This window comes from Phyllopteryx taeniolatus, chromosome 17 (genome assembly GCF_024500385.1).
Source record: "Phyllopteryx taeniolatus isolate TA_2022b chromosome 17, UOR_Ptae_1.2, whole genome shotgun sequence".
In the NCBI taxonomy this organism is placed as follows: Eukaryota; Metazoa; Chordata; class Actinopteri; order Syngnathiformes; family Syngnathidae; genus Phyllopteryx; species Phyllopteryx taeniolatus.
Window position 1 is genome coordinate 3,960,212 of NC_084518.1, and position 23,242 is coordinate 3,983,453.

Here is a 23,242-nt window from a genome sequence, read left to right on the forward strand (position 1 = left end):
GTTGACTGAAAACTACCAATTGTGTCAAGTTGTGAGTTGGCTGGGCTGACCAGACTAGGACGTAACCCACCTCTTCCCCAAAGTCAGCTGGGACATGATGCTTCAGAAACCTTCAAGTACAAGCTGTGTTGGATGGATTTGTTTCCATAGTATAGTCTGAAACTGTTTTTCTTCCACAACTGCATGTCTAGTGAAGTCCACTATTTGACTTGCAACCCATTGACGTGCCCTGAGGTTTGTTTGGGAGCAGCTGGCAGTCCATTCTATGTCCATCAATGCTCCTTGCTGTCAACAAGCTTTATAAATACATTGTGGTTCTCACCGTCTCCTGTCATCACTCTCCAAATGCTTTGAGCAAAATAGTGGAATTTGCAACTTGGCAGTGACTGTGCCAAGTGTAGCGCGTAATGCAAAATACTTTGTCAACTACAACCACAATGGAGAACATCCATCCATCAGTTTGCTATGGTAGTTGTCCTCGTGGGTCTGAGCTGGAGCCGATCCCTGCACTTTCGTAACACCCAACTGGGCGCACGCGCATCTGTTCAAAACATCACTCCCGTTCAACCCCTATGAACGGTTGAGTCTTCAATTAACCTTACGTGCATGTTTTGGAATGTGGGAGGACGGTGGAATTCCTGCACGCAAGCACAGGTACGACATACAAATTCGCGTATGGCGCAATCGAGATTTTAACCAGCGAACCGCACCGTCAGAAACCGTTGTTTTTGGTGGACAAAAGAACGTGGGGGGGGGGGGGGGAAACTATAAATTAACTTTTTAAGAACGCCTACTCTTTTGGCCAATTCAGTGCTTATATTATATTATAATCGGCTGGCAACGTGGGGGAAGTATGTTTTGAAAACGGATGGCAGCGAATGCGTAAATGTCGAGGACGAACACATTTGTCATTCATGCACAATGTACATAAATGGTCATAACACATGGCGGCCGCGCCAAAGGTCTCTTCTCTTGGCTGTGCGAGAGACAGCGCCGCGTCTCATCAGAGCGGACACACTGACATATTTGGTTTGGGTTCAAGTGCGTCCGAGGGAAGGTGGCACCGTTTTAGTAGTTAGGCTGTGGGAAAAGCCAAATTATAATCCTTTTCCAGAAATCTGTCGGTGACCGCTACGGGAGGAACGCGTTCGCGGGCATTGGCTATCTGAAGGCGCTCCACTTCTGCGGCTGTAGCGCTCAGTCAAGTCCGAGGCCTGGAGGCCTACCGCTTAAAAGTTCGCCAATTGTGCTGCAATAACTCCAATATTTCAGGTAAGCGTGTTACCCTTGCTATGCTCAGCGACCGAATTAACGCGGTCGTTGCCACGCTTAGCAAACACGTTGTTCGGCTCTTTAATAGCGCCAGCCTTAGCTGTTTAGCTGGCTAGCCGGTAGCAGGCTAAGCCACCCCAAAAGTGGCCAGAATCGCGAATACGTGCTATAAATGATTGCGAGTTGAATTAACCTCACGCTCAACATGTAGGCTATCTACCCTACAGTTGAATTTCGGAGTTTCGTCCCCGAAGACGAACGTTTCAACGTGCCCCGCGTATGAATTAGCGATAGCCGAGCTGTCATTGAGACGTACAGGTAAATCCGATCTTCATGCCGTCCTTGCTTTCACAGATAAGTTGTCGACGCCTAATAAAGAGTTCATGTGATTTATTCGTAATAGGGTCCAGTGACTTTATGGCCGGCTCGAGCTACTTTTGACAGCTGTGTTGTGGTTGATTGGTGTTCACGTGTTTCTAGTATTGTTGTGTTCTGATGCTCTTCAAGACAAATTGAATTTACCGAAAGCAATTCAATCAGGCCATTTATTTGTTCCTGTGATGTAGTTTGAGAGATGGCAGACAGTGCAGGGCTGCAGTTTGTCAGCCCTTATGCATTCGAAGCCATGCAGAAGGTGGACGTGCGGCGCCTGGCGGCCCTCAGTGACCCGGAGCTGAGGCTACTGCTTCCCTGCTTGGTGAGGATGGCTTTGTGTGCCCCAGCTGACCAGAGCCAGTCTTGGGCAGAGGACAAGAAGCTCATCCTCCGGCTGCTCTCGGGAGTGGAAGCTGTCAACTCCATTGTAGCGCTGTTGTCGGTTGATTTCCACGCCTTGGAGCAGGATGCCAGGAAGGAGCAGCAGCTCAGGTACAACTGACCCCATTTTTATAGCAAAGAAATAAGTATTTAAAATGAGTTCTCAACTGTGCCTTTTCTATGACTTGTGACAGGCACAAGGCAGGTGGTTCGAATGTGGAGAGTATCCTGGTGTCACAGCTGCAGCATGGTCTTACATTGGAGTTTGAACACAGTGATCCACTCAGGAGACTTCGTCTGACCCTCAGCGAGCTTTTGGCGATCATGAGTAAGGTACAGTCTTCAATCGTCACACTCGGACAAGTCTCCCCCCCCCCCCCCCTCCCCCAATGCTGTGTTCCAAATTTATAGGCAAAAGCTGTTTTCATTCATTTTTCTAAATCCATCCATCCATTTTCTGAGCCGCCTATCCTCACAAGGGACTGCTGGAGCCTATGTCAGCTATCTTTGGGCAGGAGGCGGGGTACACCCTGAACTGGTTGCCAGCCAATCGCAGGGCACACACAAACAATTCGCACTCACATACACACCTATGGGCAATTTAGAATATTCAATGGGATGTTTTTTGGATGTGGGAGGAAACAGATGGTACAAGAACAAATGAAAAGTGGCCAATTCTCCGCTGTACTGATATGTGATTATTCGCATCATATTTCTTAGGTAGCCGATTCAAATGGAGAATTCTTTCTAAAGTCGTCGGAACTCTTTGAAAGCCCAGTCTACTTGGAAGAGGTTGCAGATGTTCTTTGCATTCTACAAGCAGGTATGCAGCTCTGTTTAATAGGATGGTGTTGAACTTAATTGTCTCTATTCACGAGAGAGACATTCACTCAGAAAAGCATCCTCTCTTGTGCAGCGCATCCTGAAAAATCAACTAGTCACTTTTTCCACATTTTGCTACATTATAGCCTTAAAACAGAATAGAAGAAATTCATTTCCCCCCTGATAATTCTACACACAACACTGAATACAACATAAAAGAAAGCTTTGGGGGAAATTTTTTGCTGATTTATTAAGATGGAAAATGAGGAAATTTGTAGCCTTTGCTCACTACTTTGTTCTGAAGCCACGCCTTTGATCTAGTATCTTAGGTTTGTGCTTAGGGTCGTTGTCCTGCTGAAAGACCAACTGCCGCCACAGTCTAAGGTAGACTTTACATCGATCTGATCGGCCTTATCCATATGGGGCGATATTTAGCATTTTATGCTGAATGGTCATAATTTAATGTCATAAGTCGCCGATCCGATCAAGGGCAAAAGATATTTACTCCGCGTCGTCATTGTGTAGAGTTACAGTATATTTGAATCCAAACGCTAGTTTATTTTTAGCCTTGTAGCGTGTCTGTTGACGTAGTACTGTAAATATCTGACCACCAATAAAGTTATTAAAAAAACAAACATGTCGGCGGTGTGTGACAGACAACACGTAATGCTTGGATTAGACTACAAGACAAATTTGCTCTTTCACGATTGCACTACGTCAGACTACTGCAATAAAATCTTGTATTCCGATACCGATCCCATTTTTCACGATCATTGGGCTTTATCTTGTCAACTCAAATGCGACCGGATACACTCGTTACGCAACGACAACAAGAGTGGATCGCGCCGACTGTATTATAAGAACAAAATGGGGGGAAACGTGTGTTGGTGGTCACCGGTGCTCGGGAGAGGACGTTCGTCTAAGGCTTGCTTGAGGTATGTTCACGTACTTGTAATACAATACGGCTCGCAAGCAGGCAACAAAACGTTATGTAACCTAGCAAGCTACTGCTAGCACTAACGGTTGTACCAGCGTTCTGTCGAATCATACTCTCAAGTTTTAGTGTGTGTGAAGTAATTTAATTACAGAAAGTTGGCACCCATTATTTCTGTCATGTTGTAATGTAATGTTGGTTTGACCTGACTGATTAGAATACATGACCTGACAAGAGCAGTGATTTCCAACCTTTATGGAGCCAAGGAACATATTTTATAATTGAAAAATCTCACGGCACACCAACAAACAAAAATTTCACAAAAAGTGGAGACATTAATTACTGTATGTACTTGCATCAAATAATTTATTGTTTTCTACACTTACATTTGAGCAAAATGTTGTTATTCCTCATGAATTACTTATCAGCTCCCAATTTTGAGATGGCTTCGATTATGGCCATTTACAAACTTGTTAAGAAATACTTTGCAGCCATTCTCCCCCGTTGTTGTTTTTAAGTACTGACGGTCAAAAACTGTAAGCAGACTTAAATGATGGGCCAAATTAAGAACAATTGAAATCTCAAATGCACGGGCAAACTGGATTGAATTGTAGCAGAGGTCATTGATTTATGATTATATTTTTCAATGAAAGAAACAACAGAGGGGAAAATGTGGCTATTCCATCATCGCCAACAGTCCAATTTATTGAAATATTACTTTCCCTTTCAAACATTTTAATAGTCCTCCCAGGGGCACTGTTCGCTCTTCATGAGTCATAAAGCACATTTGATTATGATAGACATTGAAATTCTATTGGTGTCATGTTTTTGGACAAAGAATCAATTGGGCATCCCTGCTCATATTGTCGTAGTATACATTTATATCCAACACAAATTAGCTGTGCATCCGAAGTCATCCCATATTCCTGCACAGCCAGCCAGCATCATTTTGTGCATTTGATTAACTGCATATTTATGTTGTCTCGACAGAACTGCCTTCCTTGCTGCCAATTGTGGATGTGGCAGAGGCTTTGCTGCATGTTCGCAATGGAGATTGGTTTCTGTGTCTGCTGGTTGCCAATGTGCCTGACAGCTTCAATGAAGGTAAATGATCTTCCTTCCATTTCTGACAAGGCAAGAAAGGCTATTTGACAATATCAGCTTCAGATAAACCCATCCAAGTACTTTCAGCGCATTTCTTAATGCACCATTTTAATTGTGTTAAGTGAAGTTAATTCCATACATGGTACACTAGCTCCAAAGCTAGGTGGGAGGAATCTACAACATTTATTCCCTACTGGAGTATTCCTCTGAATACTCTTTCTGCTAATGCAATGACTTGTGGTTTAGTGCCAGACTAGCATCTTTGCAACAACTAGTTGCACTTTTTGTTTTGTTGTTGGCAGCCGGACATGAACCGTGACCCTACGATTCTAAAGTCCAAGTCCTTGGAGATGAACTACTGCTGCCCCCCTCTGCCCCCAACCTATAAAAGAATGAATGTAATGTGTGTATGTATGGTTTGCACAAAGATTACACGAGAACATACTCAATCTAAAATTCAATGGGATGATTTCCTCTAGTGATCTTAATAAAATATATACATACTCACCTGTGGGTCCCAACACAACTTTTGGGAATGGATGCTCTAAATTGTTTAAGAAGCCTCAGATTAAACACAAACTATCCTTTTATGGCAAGTAATTAAAAGGTAGCATCCGTCCATCCATTTTCTAGCGCTTATCCGAGGTCGGGTTGCGGGGGCAGTAGCTTTAACAGGGACGCCCAGACTTCCCTCTCCCCAGCCACTTCATCCAGCTCTTCCGGGGGGATCCCGAGGCGTTCCCAGGCCAGCCGAAATACGTAGTCTCTCCGGCGTGTCCTGGGTCGTCCCCGGGGTCTCCTCCCGGTGGGACGTGCTTCCCCCTCCCGAGATGCCGGACGGTGCAGCAGAGAAGACTCACTTAGTACATTGACACTCAAAATGCATGTTTATGTTTGCAGTCTGCAGAGGTTTGATCAAAAATGGAGAGCGTCAGGATGAGGAGAGTGTTGGCGGTCGACGCAGGACAGAAGCCCTTAGGCAGCTGTGTCAGATGAACCCCTCACAGGCTCTCAACATCCGAGCCATGGTGGTCAGTGGAAAAACATTTTGATTAAACACGATCTTTTAATACCTACAGAAAAAAGTACTGTATTAGGATCAATGAATTTCCGTTAAGATTCTACTTTTGATTTAAAAAAATATATATTGTGTGCAGTAGGATGACAAATGAAATTGCTTTGATCAGAGGTGTTATTGAATTTGATTAAAACTCTCGCCTTTATTACAGAGTATAACACCAGAAACTCACCAGCGCAGTTAACAGTAAATACAAATGTTTTTTAATCAAGGTTAACACAATGTATGCTTGTTTTTTATTTGTATTTTTCTTAGGTGGAGGAATGTCATCTTCCCGGCCTGGGCGTCGCTTTGACCCTTGATTACAAACCAGACACAGCGGATGAGGCTGTCAGCCCCCTGGTTTCTTACGTCAGTGGTTTATTGCTCGGTACCAACAGCAAAGTTCGCACGTGGTTCAGCATGTTCATTCGCAATGGACAACAGGTGAGTTCCTTTGTGTTAGATTCAGTCTAAAGGTTAAGGGGGCAGTCATTGTCTTATTGTATTCACTTACACTCATTGACTATCTGATGTATCTATAAATCCCTTTTAGAACACTTCATATCCAACTTCAGACAGTGTGTGACGTTTAGTTTTTCCCTGCCTTGCCTTGCTGTCTCTTCCTATTGAAAAGTGAAACTGTCATTTTCCTGACTAGAAGTATGTGTTTAAAATATCACAAAAGCTTAAATTGGTCTTGCTTATCTTTACATCTACTGACCTTTCTTCTTTGTTATGGAGTACAAGGAGCTTTTCTCGCTAAATGCCATCATGTTTGATTTTAATATCCCTTTTGACAAGATGCTATGGAGCCTTTCCCCAGCCATTAAGAAAAAGACTACTTTTGCAGGGAATTGTTTGTTTATGGTGTGGCCTTCTTAGACCTCTGCACTCTCTAATTCTCAATTGCATTTTAGCGGGTGCAGAATTTATGGTTTTGTTGCTCTGATTGCAAGACTAAAGCAGTTAGCTGACAAAATGCCAATAGTGGCTTGTTGCAATTGGATGATTGCTCATCAGCTCCTGGGATTCTTCTCTCCTGCTAGAGAAAGAGAGAGAGCAGCTCAGTGCTGTGGCAGATGCGTAGGCAGCTGCTGTTGGAGTTGGTCGCTATCCTGCCTCGCTCGCGCAGCACCCACGTTCCCAATGACGGCGACGTGGATGACGAGGGTGGCTCTGGCTACTCGGGGCTCAGAGAAGAGCATGTGGTGAAGGCGAGTGCTCTGCTCCGACTCTACTGTGCTCTCATGGGCATCGCTGGCCTCAGGTAAGTTAGGGGAGATGCAGTACTAGCTGTGATTTTTGTTGTTTTACTTTATTATAATTTGGTCTTTTAGTGATTTTTGCTGGGGTATTCTTTCCGTTTCTTAATCTCCCAAAGCAAATACCTCAGTTCAGCCTCAAATTTCATGTTTACAAAATCCATGTTTGTTGACTAGTAGAATACAAAAAAAACATCTTTGAAACTATGGATTTTGTTGAGATTAGTGTATGAATACTATTAACTTTGGTCCTGACCCAGACCAACAGACGAGGAGGCAGAGCAGCTACTGCAGCTGATGACGAGCCGACCTCCAGCCACTCCTGCCGGTGTTCGCTTTGTCTCCCTGTCCTTCTGCAAACTACTGGCCTTCCCTACACTGGTCAGGTACACCATGTTCTCCTTACTGACTCCTGTCTGTGGGATTAACTACATATGTTTTCTGGTCTTCCTGTTGTACAAGGAGCAATTGCCTGCCGGAGTGTTATGTTCTACAGTTCAATTAACATTGGAATCTGTCTTGCATCTTGCATGCCTCTAGCACACCAGAGCAGGAGCAGCTCATGGTCATGTGGCTTAGCTGGATGATCAAAGAGGAGGAATACTTTGAGAGGTAAGAACTACATTCATAATTTCATCCAACTGGGGGATCGTAATGATACATTGTGGTTGTCTCCAATGATACATTTGTTGTTCTTGTGTGAGCTATATAGAGACCCTTTCCAAAAAAATTGAATATCATGGAAAAGTTTAATTATTGCCATAATTACATTCAAAAAGTTAACAGTATTTATGTTTATTTTTACATAATTTGGGCTTCCAGCTCATAAAACCCATGAAATCAGGAATTCAAAAAATGTGAATACTGTGAAGAAATCACCACTATTTTTTTTTTGGGTAGAAGGAAAAAAAAAAAAAAAAAAAAAAAAAGGAGAGAGAAATTATGGTCACATTAATCCATCCATCCATCCATTTTCTGAGCCGCTTCTCCTCACTAGGGTCGCGGGCGTGCTGGAGCCTATCCCAGCTATCATCGGGCAGGAGGCGGGGTACACCCCGAACTGGTTGGCAGCCAATCGCAGGGCACGTACAAACAAACAACCATTCGCACTCACTACGGGCAATTTAGAGTTGTCAATTAACCTACCATGCATGTTTTTGGGATGTGGGAGGAAACCGGAGTGCCCGGAGAAAACCCACGCAGGCACAGGGAGAACATGCAAACTCCACACAGGCGGGGCCGGGGATTTAACCCCAGACCTCAGAACTGTGAGGCAGACGCCCTAACCAGTCGTCGCCCGGGTCACATTGAATCAATCAAATATGGTACTTTCAAAGTGATATGTTAAGCTTCAATACTTGATTGGGAATCCCTTTGCTATAATCACTGCCTTGATGCGCCGTGGCAATGAGGCAATCAGCCTTTGGCATTGCCTGGGAGTTATGAAAGCCTGGATTTCCTTGATGCTTGCTGTCAGTTCTTTGTTTTTGGGTCTGGTGCCCCTCATTTCCCTCTTGATAATACCCCTTAGATTCTCAATGGGGTTTAGATCCGGCGAGTTCGGCCAGTCAAGCACTGTGATGGCATGCGCATCAAACAGGTTTTGGTGCTGGAAGATTAAATCTGCATCTCCATACAGATCCTCAGCAGAAGGAATCATGAAGTCCTCTAAAACATTCTGCTTGACTGTTGTGATGACCTTGGAGTTAAGGAAGCAGAGTTTACCAACACCTGCACTGAACATTGCAGCCAAATCATGACTGACTGTGGATATTTCACACTGGACCGCAAGCAGCTTGAGTTCTGTTCTTCACTCGTGTTCCTCCAAACCCTTGGACCTTGATTCCCAAATGAAAGGCACACTTTACTTTCATCGGAAAAGAGGACCATGGACAACTGGCCAACAATCCTGTCGTTCTTCTCCATGGCCCAGTTGAGACGCTTCCTACGTCGGCTCAGGCTCAGAAGCGGCTTGACCCGAGGAATCCGACAGTTGTAGCCCATCTCCCGGATGCGTCTGAATGTGGTGGTTTTTGAAGCTGTGACTCCCGCCTCATTCGACCTTTTCTGGATCTCTGCTAGATTCATGAATCTTCTCTGTTTGATAATCCGCTGAAGCCCAGGGTCATCTCTTTTGCTGGTGCATCTTCTCCTGCCACATTCTGTCCTCCCACGAGACTTTCCATTGGTATGCTTGGACACAGCACTCTGAACAGCCCGCCTCCTTAGCTATGAACTTTTGTGGCTTACCCATCCTAAGGAGGGTATCAATGATGGTCTTCTGGCCAGTTTTCAAGTCTGCAGTCTTCTTTATATTGCCGTATAAGTCAAAGTGGAAAATAATTCATGAAAGTTTTGATTGGGTTTTGTAGTGCCATTGAGAAGGATTGCTGTTGGTAATAAGCCTCTTACTGTTGTAAGCTATAATTTTTTGGGGCATTATAGTCGTATGGAATTCGGTCCTGAACAACTAACTGGACTGTTTACTTTCTTATTTTGTGAGCCACTGATCTCATTCAGTAAAATGCATTCACAGTTTACATTTGACAAATAAGCCGTGTACAGTTGATTCTTAATGAAACCGATGATTCATCGACAAGTCATGAAGCTGGGATGGCTCATAATTTATTGCTTCTGCCGAGTTAAAGACTCATCTGTGGTCACACAATTAATGTATGTGTTTGTTGATGTTGAATCGCTCCTGCTGTTCAGTGTCAAACATCTGTGAAGGCCAGTGAAACTCACCTCATGTGCTAAGCATTTGCTTGATGTTATGCTGAAAATGCAATTTATAACAGGGAAAAAATTGTGACAACTGACAGTGGACTAGAATTATACATTCTGAGCATGATTGTTTGTTTGTTTTCTTTTAAATGTCATCCTGTAAAATGCAGGATTAACAACCGGTCTCTCATATGCGTTTCCTTCGCCATACAGTGCTGCAGGTGTATCTGCCTCTTTTGGAGAGATGCTATTACTGGTGGCCATGTATTTCCATAGCAACCAGCTGAGCTCCATTATTGAGTTGGTGTGCTCTACTTTGGGGATGAAGGTAAGATGATCGGTGGGAGGACGGCAGTGATCAATACGTTCGTCTCTCTGACCAGATACTGGCCCTACTCCCCCACTGCTGCAGCGGCACATATAAAAAGACTCCACCCCTGATGAAACACTTTCAACATACATATACAGTATCTGCAAAGACACACTTTGTCCCTGGCAGCATGTTGGCCGTTTTATAACTTAGGTGCACTATTTTCTCCTGCATGTGTGCGCAGTGGTTTTCTCGTCTCTATGCATGTTCCACTAAGATGTCCAATGTAATTGGATTTAGAGTCTGTTTGTTATTACCCCGGGGCAAACCCTATCAATTCAGCGTTGTGCCTGCCAAGAAGAGTGTTATTTTTATGAAATATGAAGAGAGGAAATTGAAAAATAGTAATACTTGTACTGCTGGCTTCAGGTTGTTTTTACTCATTGTAAAGCTCCCACTTTTCATCTTTTTCTTCTGTAGATTGCCATCAAACCAAGTTCTCTTAGCAAGATGAAGACCATCTTCACTCAAGAGATCTTCACAGAACAGGTGCTTTTATAAGCCCATGTCCATTTTTGTGCTTAAGTATAATTTTTGAATTGACAATTTATTTAATTGAACAATCATGGAACATATTTTATGTTATGTGGAACCGCACATAATGTAGCAATGTTTTTATTTGTTCTTCAAATTTTACGTCATTTTATTGACATGCATGCGGTTGGTGTGCAGGTGGTTACAGCCCATGCAGTGAGGGTTGCGGTGACCAACAATCTAAGTGCCAACATCACAGGATTCCTCCCCATTCACTGTATCTACCAGCTGCTTCGAAGCCGAGCCTTCACCAAGCACAAAGTGTCCATCAAGGTAGACATTTTGCTGGAGATCTGTGTGCGATGTTTAAAATGTTCATGCCCCCTGGTGTTGTCTTTTACGTTGCAGGATTGGATATACCGTCAGCTGTGTGAGACAAACACCCCCATCCACACACAGCTAATTCCTCTGGTTGACGTTTACATCAACTCAATCCTTACACCAGCGTCAAAGGCCAACCCCGAGGCCACCAACCAACCCATCACAGAGCAGGAAATCCTCAGCGTCTTCCAGGCCTCTTCTGTCGTAAGTCACCCGAAGTACTTCATCAGGACTGATTTCTATTTTATTAAACGATTTTAATCGAAAATAAAATCAAATTTGAGGCATGAGTGGGAAAATATATCTATATACAAGGGAATCTCGATAGAACAGATTAATAGGGGCGGGAGGTCGTCCGATATCGCCGGGTATCTGTTAAATTGAAGCTTTTTTAAATTTTATTATTTTATTTTAATTTCATTTTTTTTTTGAGGCCATATGGACCCATATTACTGTACAGTACAAAATTATTTTATTTTTTTTCCTGGCCTAAAACACCCAGGACAGTACAAAGTTATATAAACAAATACAAAAAAAGCTTGAAAATGTTTCACACGTTATCAAAACTGACCACACCGGTGTGCTTGGTCATGGTGACATTGTTGACGTAGAGTACTCATCATAGGCGAGTCACTTTTATGAGCCGCAGGGAATTTGCGTGCTTTCTGGTTCCAAATCTGTTGCCAAAGGCGAACGGCTTGACAAAAAAAACAAAAACGTTACTGTACCAAAAATAGCATGCTCCAGACTTTGTGTTTTGTACTCCTCAGAGTACAACACTGCAGCCATGATGCTCTTTCTCTGCTCTATGTACAGTAGATATACCATCGTCACATGGCTACCACATTAATGCCCCACATTCAACATGGCTGCCACCTAGGCACGGGATGATCTCGTCATATTGTAGATCTGTGACCCGACAATATGTCAGTCCCATTCTCTGCCTGCATTACGCCAGTAAACAACAGCAGCCAATTCTGGAACTAACAGACTTTGTCAAGGGCTTTGTAAGTGACAAATTGAAACTTTTTTTGGACACATTGTTCAGTTCCGACGGTCCGGTTTATGCGATATCCGTAATATCGGTTTATGCGATATCCGTAATATCGAGGTTCCACTGTAGTTACAAATACATTCACATAAATTGACAGCTCTTATTATTGCAGTAATATATTTTTGTCTGTCGTCATTCACTGAATCGAGTACGGTTGTAGAATGATGACTACAATAAATGCATACACTATTTAATTTTTATAAATACTATTAATAATAACAACTTTTTTGAAAATGTATATATATATATATACAAAATATATATATATATATAAAATGTATATTTTTATCGTTGAGTTTTTTGCACAGGGATTTTAATGCAGGTTTTTGAACTCTTCCTTTCTCTCCAAGCAAGGAGACAATAGTCGAGGAGGACGACAGCGCAACTCCATCACGACCCAACTGCTAATCCTCTACTACATCCTGTCTTATGAGGAGAACCTGTTGGCTAGCACCAAACAATTGGGTGTGTTAACATTTAACTTTGCCTTGGTCCAATCAGTCACCCACTTCTTTTGTTCTCTGTTGTGAGGATTTCTTTCTCTTTCTCTCTCTCTGGACATGCTACCACTTTTCCGTTCCTCTCCGAGCACAGCATGTTGTCTGATTCATAGATAATAAATGGTAGCCTGACAAACAGCCAAGTGCAATTACTTTGGGAGCTAACGAGGACAGCTCGAGGTTAGATTGTAGCATTAGCAGTTAGTCTAGCCAGTATGTATTCCCTTTTCATGACAAGCTCTCCCCTTGTCCTTCATTAGGCCAGATTCATGAGAGTTTATGCCCATCCCTTTAATTGGTCTGTTTACCTAAGTGCTCCCACAGTCTTCAATGAAAAAGTAATCAAACGTGTACTTGTGTCAAGATAATGTCCCCACCATAGTGGACAGCAGCTCTGGGGTCCATGCACAATACTACACCCAGGGCTCTACACTAACTTTTGCACTGGTGCCCCAGCATATGATTTGGTCGCACCCTTTTTTGTGGAGGTCGTGTACCTGATCAACACTAGTCATGCATGATGACAATTGTCTGGAATGCTAATCACCTGTCAAAACTTCATGCCAATTGAAAAATGTTTTCTTTTAACATTTGTGCATGAACTAGTTTCAACAAGGCGGCACGGTGGCCGACTGGTTAGAACGTCAGCCTCACAGTTCTGAGGACCCGGGTTCAATCCCCGGTCCCGCCTGTGTGAAATTTGCATGTTCTCCCCGTGCCTGCGTGGGTTTTCTCCGGGCACTCTGGTTTCCTCCCACATCACAAAAACATGCATTCATTGGAGACTCTAAATTGCCCGTAGGTGTGAATGTGAGTGCGAATGGTTGTTTGTTAGTATGTGCCCTGCGATTGGCTGGCAACCAGTTCAGGGTGTACCCTGCCTCCTGCCTGATGACAGCTGGGATAGGCTCCAGCACGCCCGTGATCCTAGTGAGGAGAAGCGACTCAGAAAATGGATGGATGGATGGATGGATCGTTTCAACAATAATATATTTACATAAATAAAAATAATTATGTAAACTGTATATGAAATTCATATTTTAAATAAGTTAGTATTATTAGGATTTCCCTATGTTTCCCTTTTTGTTTCTTTTTTTCGGAGCAATACAACAGGCATTGCGTGATGTATCCTGATTTTAGGATTCTTGCCACAGTCCTCACACTGTACAAAATTAGGTGTGTCTCAAAGTTAAAAAAAGTAAGTAAGTGGCACAAGACTTATCTAGCTAAGTAGAGAGAAATATAAAAATATCAGTGTAAATTGCGACCTAATTTTTAAGTTGAGCAAACGCCTTATGTTTTACAGTGTGGGGAGTGAGACTTAAGACGCGGTAACGGTGTGGACAATTCCCACTGAGAGTTGGAATTTATAAAACTCGTGACACAATTGTGTGCTCCCAGCCCTTCTCAGCCTTACAAACATAACACCAAAGCATTTAACTGTACAGTTAGTGTTTTATGTAAGAAGCCGATAGCATGAGTTCCATGTTGGGCTTGTAAGATTGGTCTGCCTTGCCGAGTTGGACATCCGGCCGGAAGAAGGGCTGATGGGTCGATGTCATTATGAATCTGAGCGGGTACCAGTGCTATCTGCGCCCTTGTCGGCGGCACCTCCTTGCCCGACGATGAAGGGGACCCTCGGCGAGCACGAACATTCTCCAGCTCATGACCGCTCCGCCCCGACGGGAGCGAGTGCGCACATTCGCCGTTCAAAATAACGAGACTGCACTCTCTCTGTCTTCAGAAAGGGGAGTGACGAAAGCGGTGAAAAAGACAGTGACTTTCAACCACCATGTCTTAATATAGTGAGACTGTTTTAAAGGAGCATTAACACATGGACTCGCAAAAGTGCGACCACATGAAATCTTTACTCGCACACCAGTGCCCTGGCACTTGTAAACTATGCCTTTCTTTCTTCCTGCCTTTTTCACTCCAACTTTTAACTTAATTCTTTGACAGCTTTAATGCAGAAGAAGCCCAAGTCCTATTCAGCAGCACTGATGGACCAGATCCCCATTAAGTACTTAGTTACCCAAGCCCAGGGGCTGCAACAAGAGCTTGGGGGTGAGTTAGCACAATATTCTATCACAATATCCATATTCTCTTTTACTAATACATTTAAAAAAAAAAACACACAAATTAAAAAAAACCACAATTTTTCCTCTTATTAAATCAGTCATAGATTTCGAAGAGTCTTGCTTTCTCTTTCCGTGTTGCTAGGTCTGCACTCTGCCTTGTTGAGGTTGCTGGCCGTCAACTATCCTCACCTGTGTCTTGTCGAAGACTGGGTGTGTGAGGAGGAGGTAACGGGTACTCTGCCACTGCTGAGGAAAATGATGCTCCCCAGCAACACCTGCCGATACACTCGGAGCCAGCTCCACCAGGGTGCGCATCATGTCACTTCACGTCATGTCCTCAAATGACCACAGGTTAAAACAGTGGCGAGGCCTTCTCTGCTCGTCAAAACACTATCAGAAGCACTGACCTAAATTCACTGACTGCTAAGAATTGTTCCATGATATTTATGTAGTATATTCGAATCCGGGCTCCGGCCTACCTGTGTGGAATTAGCATGTTCTCCCTACGCGTGAATGGATTTTCTCTGGGTACTTCGCCTTCCTCCCACATTCCAAAAACATGCTTATTGAATTAATTGAAGATTCAAAATCGTCCAAAGGTGATGAGCGTGAATGGTTGTTTGTCTATAAGTGCCTTGCAATTGGCTGGGAACCAGTCGAGGGTATACCCTACCTCAAGCCCAAAGTCAGCTGGTGTAGACTCCAGTTTAGCCACGATCGTAGTGAGGATAACACAATAGAAGCTGGATGGATAGTGAGAGTAAAAGTCAAATCTGAACACCAAATTATCATCGTTTTATATATATCATTATCATATTTCATGGTGGCACGGTGACCGACTGGTTACCACATCTGCCTCACAGTTCTGAGGACCGGGGTTCAAATCCCGGCCCCGCCGTTGTGGAGTTTCCATATTCTCCCGTTCCTGTTTGGGTTTTCTCCAGGTCCTCTGGTTTCCTCCCACATCTCAAAAACATGCGTGGTAGGTTGATTGAAGACTCTAAATTGCCCGTAGTTGTGAATGTGAGTGTTTGTTTGTATATGCCCTGTGATTGGCTGGCGACCAGTTCCGGGTGTATCTTGCGCTCACCCGAAGATAGCTGAGATAGGCTTCAGTGAGGATAAGCGGTACAGAAAATGGATTGGGGGGGGGGGGGGGGAATTGCACATCATTTCATTGCTTAAATTAAATATTGCAAGATATAATCGAAGGAAATTGGCATTACATTTTTAATAGCTGTTCATGCGTTTGAGACAAATCTGCAACAAGTGTGCTACCCTGCATGAATATCACATTAATTCAAGGAAACACAACAAGGCTTCACCGTTCCAGACTTTTTACAGAGGAGTCAGCCGTTTTGTCTTTTTCATGGCCAGCCTTCCAGAAGTTACCATCCAGCAGTCCGAGGCTGATGCGAATCCTGGAGCAGTTGACACTTCTCACACCGGGAGACCTTATCCCTTATTCAGAGTCCCTCACTGCCAGCATGGCTCTGCTGCTGGAACCTGCTGTGCCTCGCCGCACTCTGCAGACCCTCAACAAACTCTGGATGGGCCTCAACACTGTGATGCCCCGCAGGTAAACTACGTGAACACGATTCCATTTTGAAAACCATATGTTGGAGAGAAAATTCTGCAGTGACCCTCTGAAGTCCAAATATAATGCTGGGGGAAGCATTGCAGAAGTGGAGCGCTGTGTCTCTGTCTGCCTTTGCTAATGATGTAATTCTTTTTTGGGGCCTTTTGTAGATAAGCTTGGAGGTAAATGCATGTATTGATTGTATAGGGTGGGATACTGCTGCTGTTGCAGAACGGTTTTGGGGTTGCATAAAGCAGGACATTGTTTTATTTGGAACATTTTCACATATTTTGATAATAGTGCTTTATAAAATATTTTGATTTGATACAAATCTAATGACTTCCCCACAAAAAAAGCTCAACTATACAATTTGTGCTCTCACCCACATTTGTATTTTTATAAGGAAATCTAAAATCTAACCCTCATTGAGACTGAACGCCTTGAGCCTGATTTTTAGCCTGGAACAAGCTCTTCTCATAAGGATGTTTGTGAGTCCCACTTAAGCAGCTTTATCTGAAACGTGCAAGGTTGCTGATGTTTTTAATCAAAGTAGGCATTAAAGGGAGGTTTGCAATAAAAAAAAAAAAAAAAACTGTTAGCTGTTTGTTAAAACAGTCAGTATGACCTGACGGTAATATATGAGTAAAATGATCCTTGGAAAAAAAATCTGCCCTCTCGAGCCCCATCGTGTGCCTCTAATTTAGTTTGCAAGAAACCACCAAGGAAAAACAACCCATCAGAGACAGAAGGCATGACTGACAAGATGTCAATCATTTCTCGTGCACTAGTGGGCACATACCCGCTGCCTTGGGGGTGTTTAATAAAGTTGGCAGTAATGTAGAGGACATGATGAACTGGAATACAAGTCATTTACTTTCCGATAGAATGCCTTGTGTTAATGGCTTCACTCGGGTATTACAGTAGATCTCAAAATCCATTCATTATATCTAATAGCATTTAGCCTTTCATTATATTTGTGATCTTCTTAAGAAAAAAAACTTCAAATAAGTGTCTCTTTTGGGCCCTTGATTAATGTGAGGATAGCGCTGCGTTTTGTTTCAGTGCAATGTTATCAGCTGCTCTCGAGTCAGTGGCATTTCTCTTATGGCTGCGTTAAGTTGCTGTGAGACACAGTAAGTGGATTAAAGGAAGACCTGCGGAACAAGAGTTGTTGCACCCTCGACCCCGAGCCGCTTACTCAAAGATGATTGCGCAAATAGATCAGAGGGTACCGAGCAAGACAAGTCTTTTCAGCACTCACCTAAAGCCCGGGACAGAAGAGGGTCACTCTCCACGACCTCCAGGTTGACAGGGGCCCAGTTACAAAGCTCTGAGCAGACATCCTATTGATCCGAACGGGTCTCTGCAGGAAAATGGAGGAAGACTATCTAAAAGGGAGACACACAAAGGATTGTTGCCCTCTTCTCTACGCACTGAACGTTGTCAATGACAGCTCTTATTCATTCAGGAGGAAAACACAGCCATGTCAGACTTGTATTTTAAGGTTGTGCACCCTCGAGAGCCTGGAGCTCACTGTTGTCTTTTTAGAAGAGAGCGTTGTCATAACATTCGCTACGTTAAACTCAATAAACGTTCCATAGTGCATTGTCAAATTAAATTGATTCCAAACAGTAGTGGGATATTGGTAGCTAAAAACGTGTTTGTGTTGCAGGTTGTGGGTGATGACTGTTAACGCTCTCCAACCTTCAGCAAAGCTGCTCAGACAGCAGACGTATACTCAGAACGACCTCATGGTGGATCCCCTCATTGTTCTACGCTGTGATCACAGAGTGTACAGGTACGAAAGCGAATTCATTGGTCTCTCATTTTCATATCATTTGATCAATAACGGTAAAGACATGTCCCGCTGAATTTCCATTTGAAAATCAATCAATCTTACTGATATGTTTTAATTATTGGCAGTTGTTCTCTTTCAAATGGTAATAATTGTCTAATAAATCGAAATATTTAATAGGAAGATTTTTCACATTTTTGATGCCAATTTGTCTTTACCGTTATACGTCCCAAATGAAGTTTCATGATTTGCAACATGTTTTCTGAAGATAACTGCATTTTTGGATGTCCTGTATAGAATTGTTCTGCTATTGCTTATATACCTTTTCCATGAAAAACTAATCCAAATGCATCGTAGGGTCTTCAGAGTTCATTTTTTGGGTTCTTTCACAAATGAAGTTGAGACGTTTTGTAAACTGTAATTAAAAACACAATGCAATGATTTGTAAATGCTTTTCAACCTTTATTCAATTAAATACACCACAAAAACAATATGTTCAAAGCGATAAACTTTAAAATATATATATATATTTTTTTTTTTTTCTTTTGCAAATATTCACTCATTTTGAATTTGATGCCTGCAACCCATCGAAACTGGGAATTGAAATTTGTAAATTTGAACGATTCTGGGAGAACCGGAACATTAGTCCCGGTTCCAATGGGTTCTCGATTCTCGATGCCCAACCCTACACGTATCTAAAGTTGGGTACGAACATACGCATATGTATTTTTATGTGAACTGAGTTTTCAAGTATGTGACTCAAATGCTGCCCGACATCGGTGTACCCTACTTAATTGATCCAGTATCTGATGTATCCAGTCTCAAAGGCGAACCCGTAACAGTTTTGGTTATTTGTCTCCTCTCTCTTTTTAGATGTCCTCCTTTAATGGATATTGTCCTTCACATGCTGAATGGCTATCTTCTAGCGTCTAAAGCTTACCTGCACAGCCATTTAAAGGAGACTGCAGACTTTGATAGACAGAGCCAAACAGTCTCAAACTTGGGTGTACCTGGACAGCCAGATACACCTGAGGTCACCAGGGAGGAGCTCAAGAACGCTCTGTTAGCTGCACAGGTTTTTCTTCTTTTTTTTTTTTTTTTTTTTTTAAATATCATCATATCAGAATTAGTTTTACCTTATTCATTTACCTAAAGAATACCTGTAATTGCATTCTCATAATTCTTGTTAAATCCAGGATAGTGCAGCAGTCCAGATTCTGCTGGAGGTGTGTCTACCAACCTCCGAGGAGCAGTGGCTGGGATGCAAGACAGAGAGCCTTCTGAGGGGCATCAGGGACCCCGTGCCAGGGAAAACAGAACAAAGAAGTCTGCTGCTGAGAGCCAAGGAGGGTGTGAGGGATGCTGAGCCAGAGGGAGGCCTGCTTAGTGACTTGAGGGAGGTGCAGTGTCTCATCTGTTGTCTCTTGCATCAGATGTTCATTGCTGACCCCAATATTGCCAAACTAGTCCACTTTCAGGTAAGATAATGCGTAACATGTTGCGGTGCTGCTGGTTTATAGGATAAGCTAATCCTCGTTTCCACTAAGCAGTTTAGTTAGGATCAGTTCTAGTGCAGTTTTGTCGCAAGTTGTGACGAGCCCTAAAAACTCCCTTTTGGGACTGTTGTCCCACACTTTAGAAAACATTCATGTTGACCCCGTTACTCATCACATTTTCCAGCAACATTAGCAGTCAGTGGCCGCTGCTCTCCCAGAAGCAGCTGATGGTAATATGCTGGATAATACTGAAGTGATCCTCTTCCCCTCTGCAGTGTAAAAGCTGGCACCAGCGCTTATATTAGACCCCACGTGATCAACGTAATAATAACTCATTTTTAATTAACTTAAGCCCCTTACCGCACTCTGATTAGTCTTGTTTTTACACATGTGGTCTCTTTCAGGGCTATCCTCAACCTCTGCTGCCTCTAACAGTGTCAGGCATCCCTTCCATGCATATCTGTCTGGACTTCATCCCAGAACTACTGGCCCAGCCCCAACTGGAAAAGCAGGTGAGACATCCTGACACACTGCCTTCGCCCTCTCTGGCCTGGCTTGTGTTTGCGGTTTGTATTTCGAAAACGAATGTTTAATCAGTTAGGTAAATTTGATGTCTCCACAGATTTTTGCAATCCAGTTGCTCTCCTACCTGTGTATCCAGTACGCACTGCCCAAGTCACTCAGTGTGGCCAGGTTGGCTGTCAGTGTCATGGGTACACTTCTCACAGGTCAGGGAAAAGAACTTTTCTTCTCCATGTCACACACTTAATTTGGCTTTTGCAAATACAAATTCAAGTTTCGTAAGTGCCCGTAGAAGCTGTCCTGGAACGATTCTGTACATTTGGCTACCACCGTCTGGCCAGAACGTCTCGTAGGGCTATAATTGTTTGGTGCCTTTTCTTCTCTTCAGTGCTGACTCGTGCCAAGCGCTTTGCCTTCTTCATGCCCACCCTGCCTTGCCTGGTGGCCTTCTGTCAGGCCTTCCCTCCGCTCTACGAAGACGTGACAGCCCTGCTAGTACAAGTGGGGCAGGTTTGTGCCTCTGATGTGGCCACGAAAGCCCGGGACATTGACCCGCTCATCGCTCGTAAGTACAGACAAATCAGATTTTTTTTCCAGGAAGTTTGTAAGCGCACACACAGTATTCTAAATAGATTTCAAGTTGTATTTTCTTCTTTGTGCTTAGGTTTGCAGTATCTAAAGGAGAAGCCACGGGATGCTTGTGTAGAAGGCTCCACCAAACTGGCGTTACCCCAAAGGACAGCAGAGGAACTTGGAGGAGCCGACCCGGATGTCCAGATCTGCTACTGTGTCGAAGCTACATTCATGGACATAATCACCTCCACCCTTCACGGGCTATAGAGCAGACGGACGGACGATACAATGTGCGCTCCTGCTTTACTCATTCGGTGGTCTCGTGTATTTAATCAGGTGGGCTAATGGTTGTATCCTGATGCTACATTCTCAGTGTGTGAGGAAGCTATTCGCTTTGCTTCCACGGGAACATATGCCACCAACAATAACCGTCATGTGAATGAGGTGACATTAAAAAGTGCTTTGATTACCTTGAAGGTATTGAAGGGCTATTATAAGGGAAGCCTATTTATGTTTACCATTGCTCAATCTTAAGGGGGGGGGGCCCTTTGCACCATCAGCCTTTATTTTTACATTCTGTGAATAAACAATGTTTTTCAGTTGAGAACAGGTACAATTATGTCCTCTGTTACAACTGTAGAACGTGAACACTGAAACTCTTAAGGGCCAATTTTGATGACCACTGTTCAAACGTGGATTCTTTTTCAACTGAACGGGAAATCTGTTTTTGTACTGTGTCGTATTTGTTTGTAATAAAACAAAGAAACGCTGACTAAAACCACTCAGGGAAGTGTATGCCTATTGCAAGTATAAGCAGCAGCAGCAACAACAACATAAGCGTGCACTACTGGTTTCACAATGTGGTGGGGAAAAAAAATGCATTCGAAAAGTTAGAAACGATTGGTTGAATATGAACATGCTTAATGGTGTTGTTACTTTGCGCAAGAAATGAAAGTTTCGGTCAATGAGTTGATCAATTCAGCACGACTGGTTGCTATAGAAAGAAAACAAAATGAAGTCAGTCACTTTTTTTTTTTATTTATGCCCATTCCACCTTCTTATCAAAGTAAGCATTTTTATCTGAAAACTCAGATCACAATACCGTTTCTTACGTTCATGTCTTCATTTTTGTACATTCATGATGAGTTGACTTTGATAAATGTATTTCTTGGGAAACTACCAAACTACCAGCTGAGCCATCAAACCAACGTCCACGTGCTTGTTTTATTATTTAAAAACTCCTACACAATCGCTGCAAGTGATTCCAAAGGAGCCTAATTTAGCGTACTTGTTGTGTGGCCCATGGCACTCACATTTCTTTCTTGCTGTGGTTGCAAACTGAACTATTGCTTCCTTATAGCCATATCCAGGTATTTCACCAGAGGGCAATCTTGCCTCAGGAAATACAACAGTTTTTTGTTGTTGTTGTTGTTGTTGTTGTTTCATACATAAAATGATTTAGAAATAAATATCAAGGTCTACATCTACAATTGAAAGGTGGGAATCTCTAAATGTTTGAAACCCATTATGAAGTGTGCATATTTTGGAACCAATGTACGCTACACCTTGAACACATGGAATGAATTAGTGTGCGATTGAACAAAAATTCTACCTTGGGAGATTTAAACACATGAAGGATTTCCTTTAATGGATGTGTTATAAGGTTTGAGGATTATAAAGCAGTTGCTCGATGTACAAAGAGTTGAATGATGTTTTCAGTTTGTGTCACAGGAATTTCTGCTCAGCAGCAGTTTGTCATATTGCCGCAGTTTTCTTGATGCAGTGAGAGATGCCTGAGGCGAGCGAGGGTGAAATCACAGAGCAGGCTCATTTTGCTTTTACTCCCTTTTGCAAAGCACTCATATGACAACCCACACTTCCTATCCCACACTCGAGTCCCAATAAAACATTAAGCTGGCCCGAGGCTGTGTGTGACAGCCAGGGCCGCAGCCACAGCAACATTTCGAACCAAGGCACACGGAGAGAGAGCGTTTTTGTTTTTGTTCATTTTGATTTCCCCTCAAACATACAGGTGGGAACTTTTTGTGTGTGCTCTTTTCAAATGTCACGAAATAATGTGCAACCTCCCTCCATTCATGCATCCATTTTCGTGACCACTCGTTGTCTTCAAGGTCACAGCTGGGGCTGGAATCTTCACCTCAATCACAGGACGATGAGTGACAATAAATCCCAAGTCAGAGCCACAAAAGTCTGTGTGTGTGTGTGAATCAACTATCTTCCATAACGCATTTACTTTACTTGACATGCAGTTGAATTTAAGTATGAAAATGGTAGGAGACTTGATTGTTGGTGGAGATATTGTTATTTGTATGTTGCGCTGTGTTGACCATCTCAAGTGGCCGACACACTACGAGCATTAAACACACTCCAATTTTTTTTATCTTGTCGTGTTTGGGGTCTCTCACATTAGTAAAAATCGGTTGGATGTGTACCCCTCCTCAAGTAGTAGGCTCACACAGTACAAC

General features: G+C 43.0%; 1 protein-coding gene across 4 annotated transcripts; it reads left to right on the forward strand.

Annotated features, from left to right (window-relative positions):
• The first annotated feature begins 505 nt into the window (after nt 1-505).
• Nucleotides 506-21,537, forward strand: ints2 (integrator complex subunit 2). Of its 4 annotated transcripts, none has more exons than XM_061752035.1 (26): nt 536-654; nt 1,115-1,272; nt 1,839-2,139; nt 2,223-2,361; nt 2,749-2,851; nt 4,775-4,888; nt 5,789-5,919; nt 6,222-6,392; nt 6,995-7,215; nt 7,471-7,596; nt 7,751-7,822; nt 10,148-10,262; nt 10,725-10,793; nt 10,977-11,111; nt 11,187-11,363; nt 12,564-12,678; nt 14,673-14,777; nt 14,934-15,098; nt 16,169-16,370; nt 18,043-18,168; nt 19,039-19,240; nt 19,362-19,643; nt 20,066-20,173; nt 20,284-20,389; nt 20,572-20,748; nt 20,848-21,537. In XM_061752035.1, exons 3-26 carry the CDS (start codon nt 1,847-1,849, stop codon nt 21,021-21,023), a joined length of 3,630 nt encoding a protein of 1,209 aa, XP_061608019.1. In that variant the 5' UTR covers nt 536-654; nt 1,115-1,272; nt 1,839-1,846; the 3' UTR covers nt 21,024-21,537. The 4 variants fall into 4 exon arrangements, with proteins under 4 accessions (XP_061608020.1, XP_061608019.1, XP_061608018.1 ...); XM_061752034.1 differs by lacking the exon at nt 536-654 and adding an exon at nt 920-1,041; XM_061752036.1 differs by lacking the exon at nt 1,115-1,272 and having other exon boundaries at nt 506-654.
• Nucleotides 21,538-23,242: the final 1,705 nt, after the last annotated feature.

What these genes read in the sequence shown, in the direction of transcription:
- ints2 (XM_061752036.1), top strand. Translation starts at nt 1,847, where the DNA reads ATGGCAGACAGTGCAGGGCTGCAGTTTGTCAGCCCTTATGCATTCGAA. An exon ending in TTTTGGCGATCATGAGTAAG is followed by an intron (nt 2,362 to 2,748) that starts GTACAGTCTTCA and finishes CATATTTCTTAG; the next exon opens with GTAGCCGATTCAAATGGAGA. An exon ending in TCTTTGCATTCTACAAGCAG is followed by an intron (nt 2,852 to 4,774) that starts GTATGCAGCTCT and finishes TTGTCTCGACAG; the next exon opens with AACTGCCTTCCTTGCTGCCA.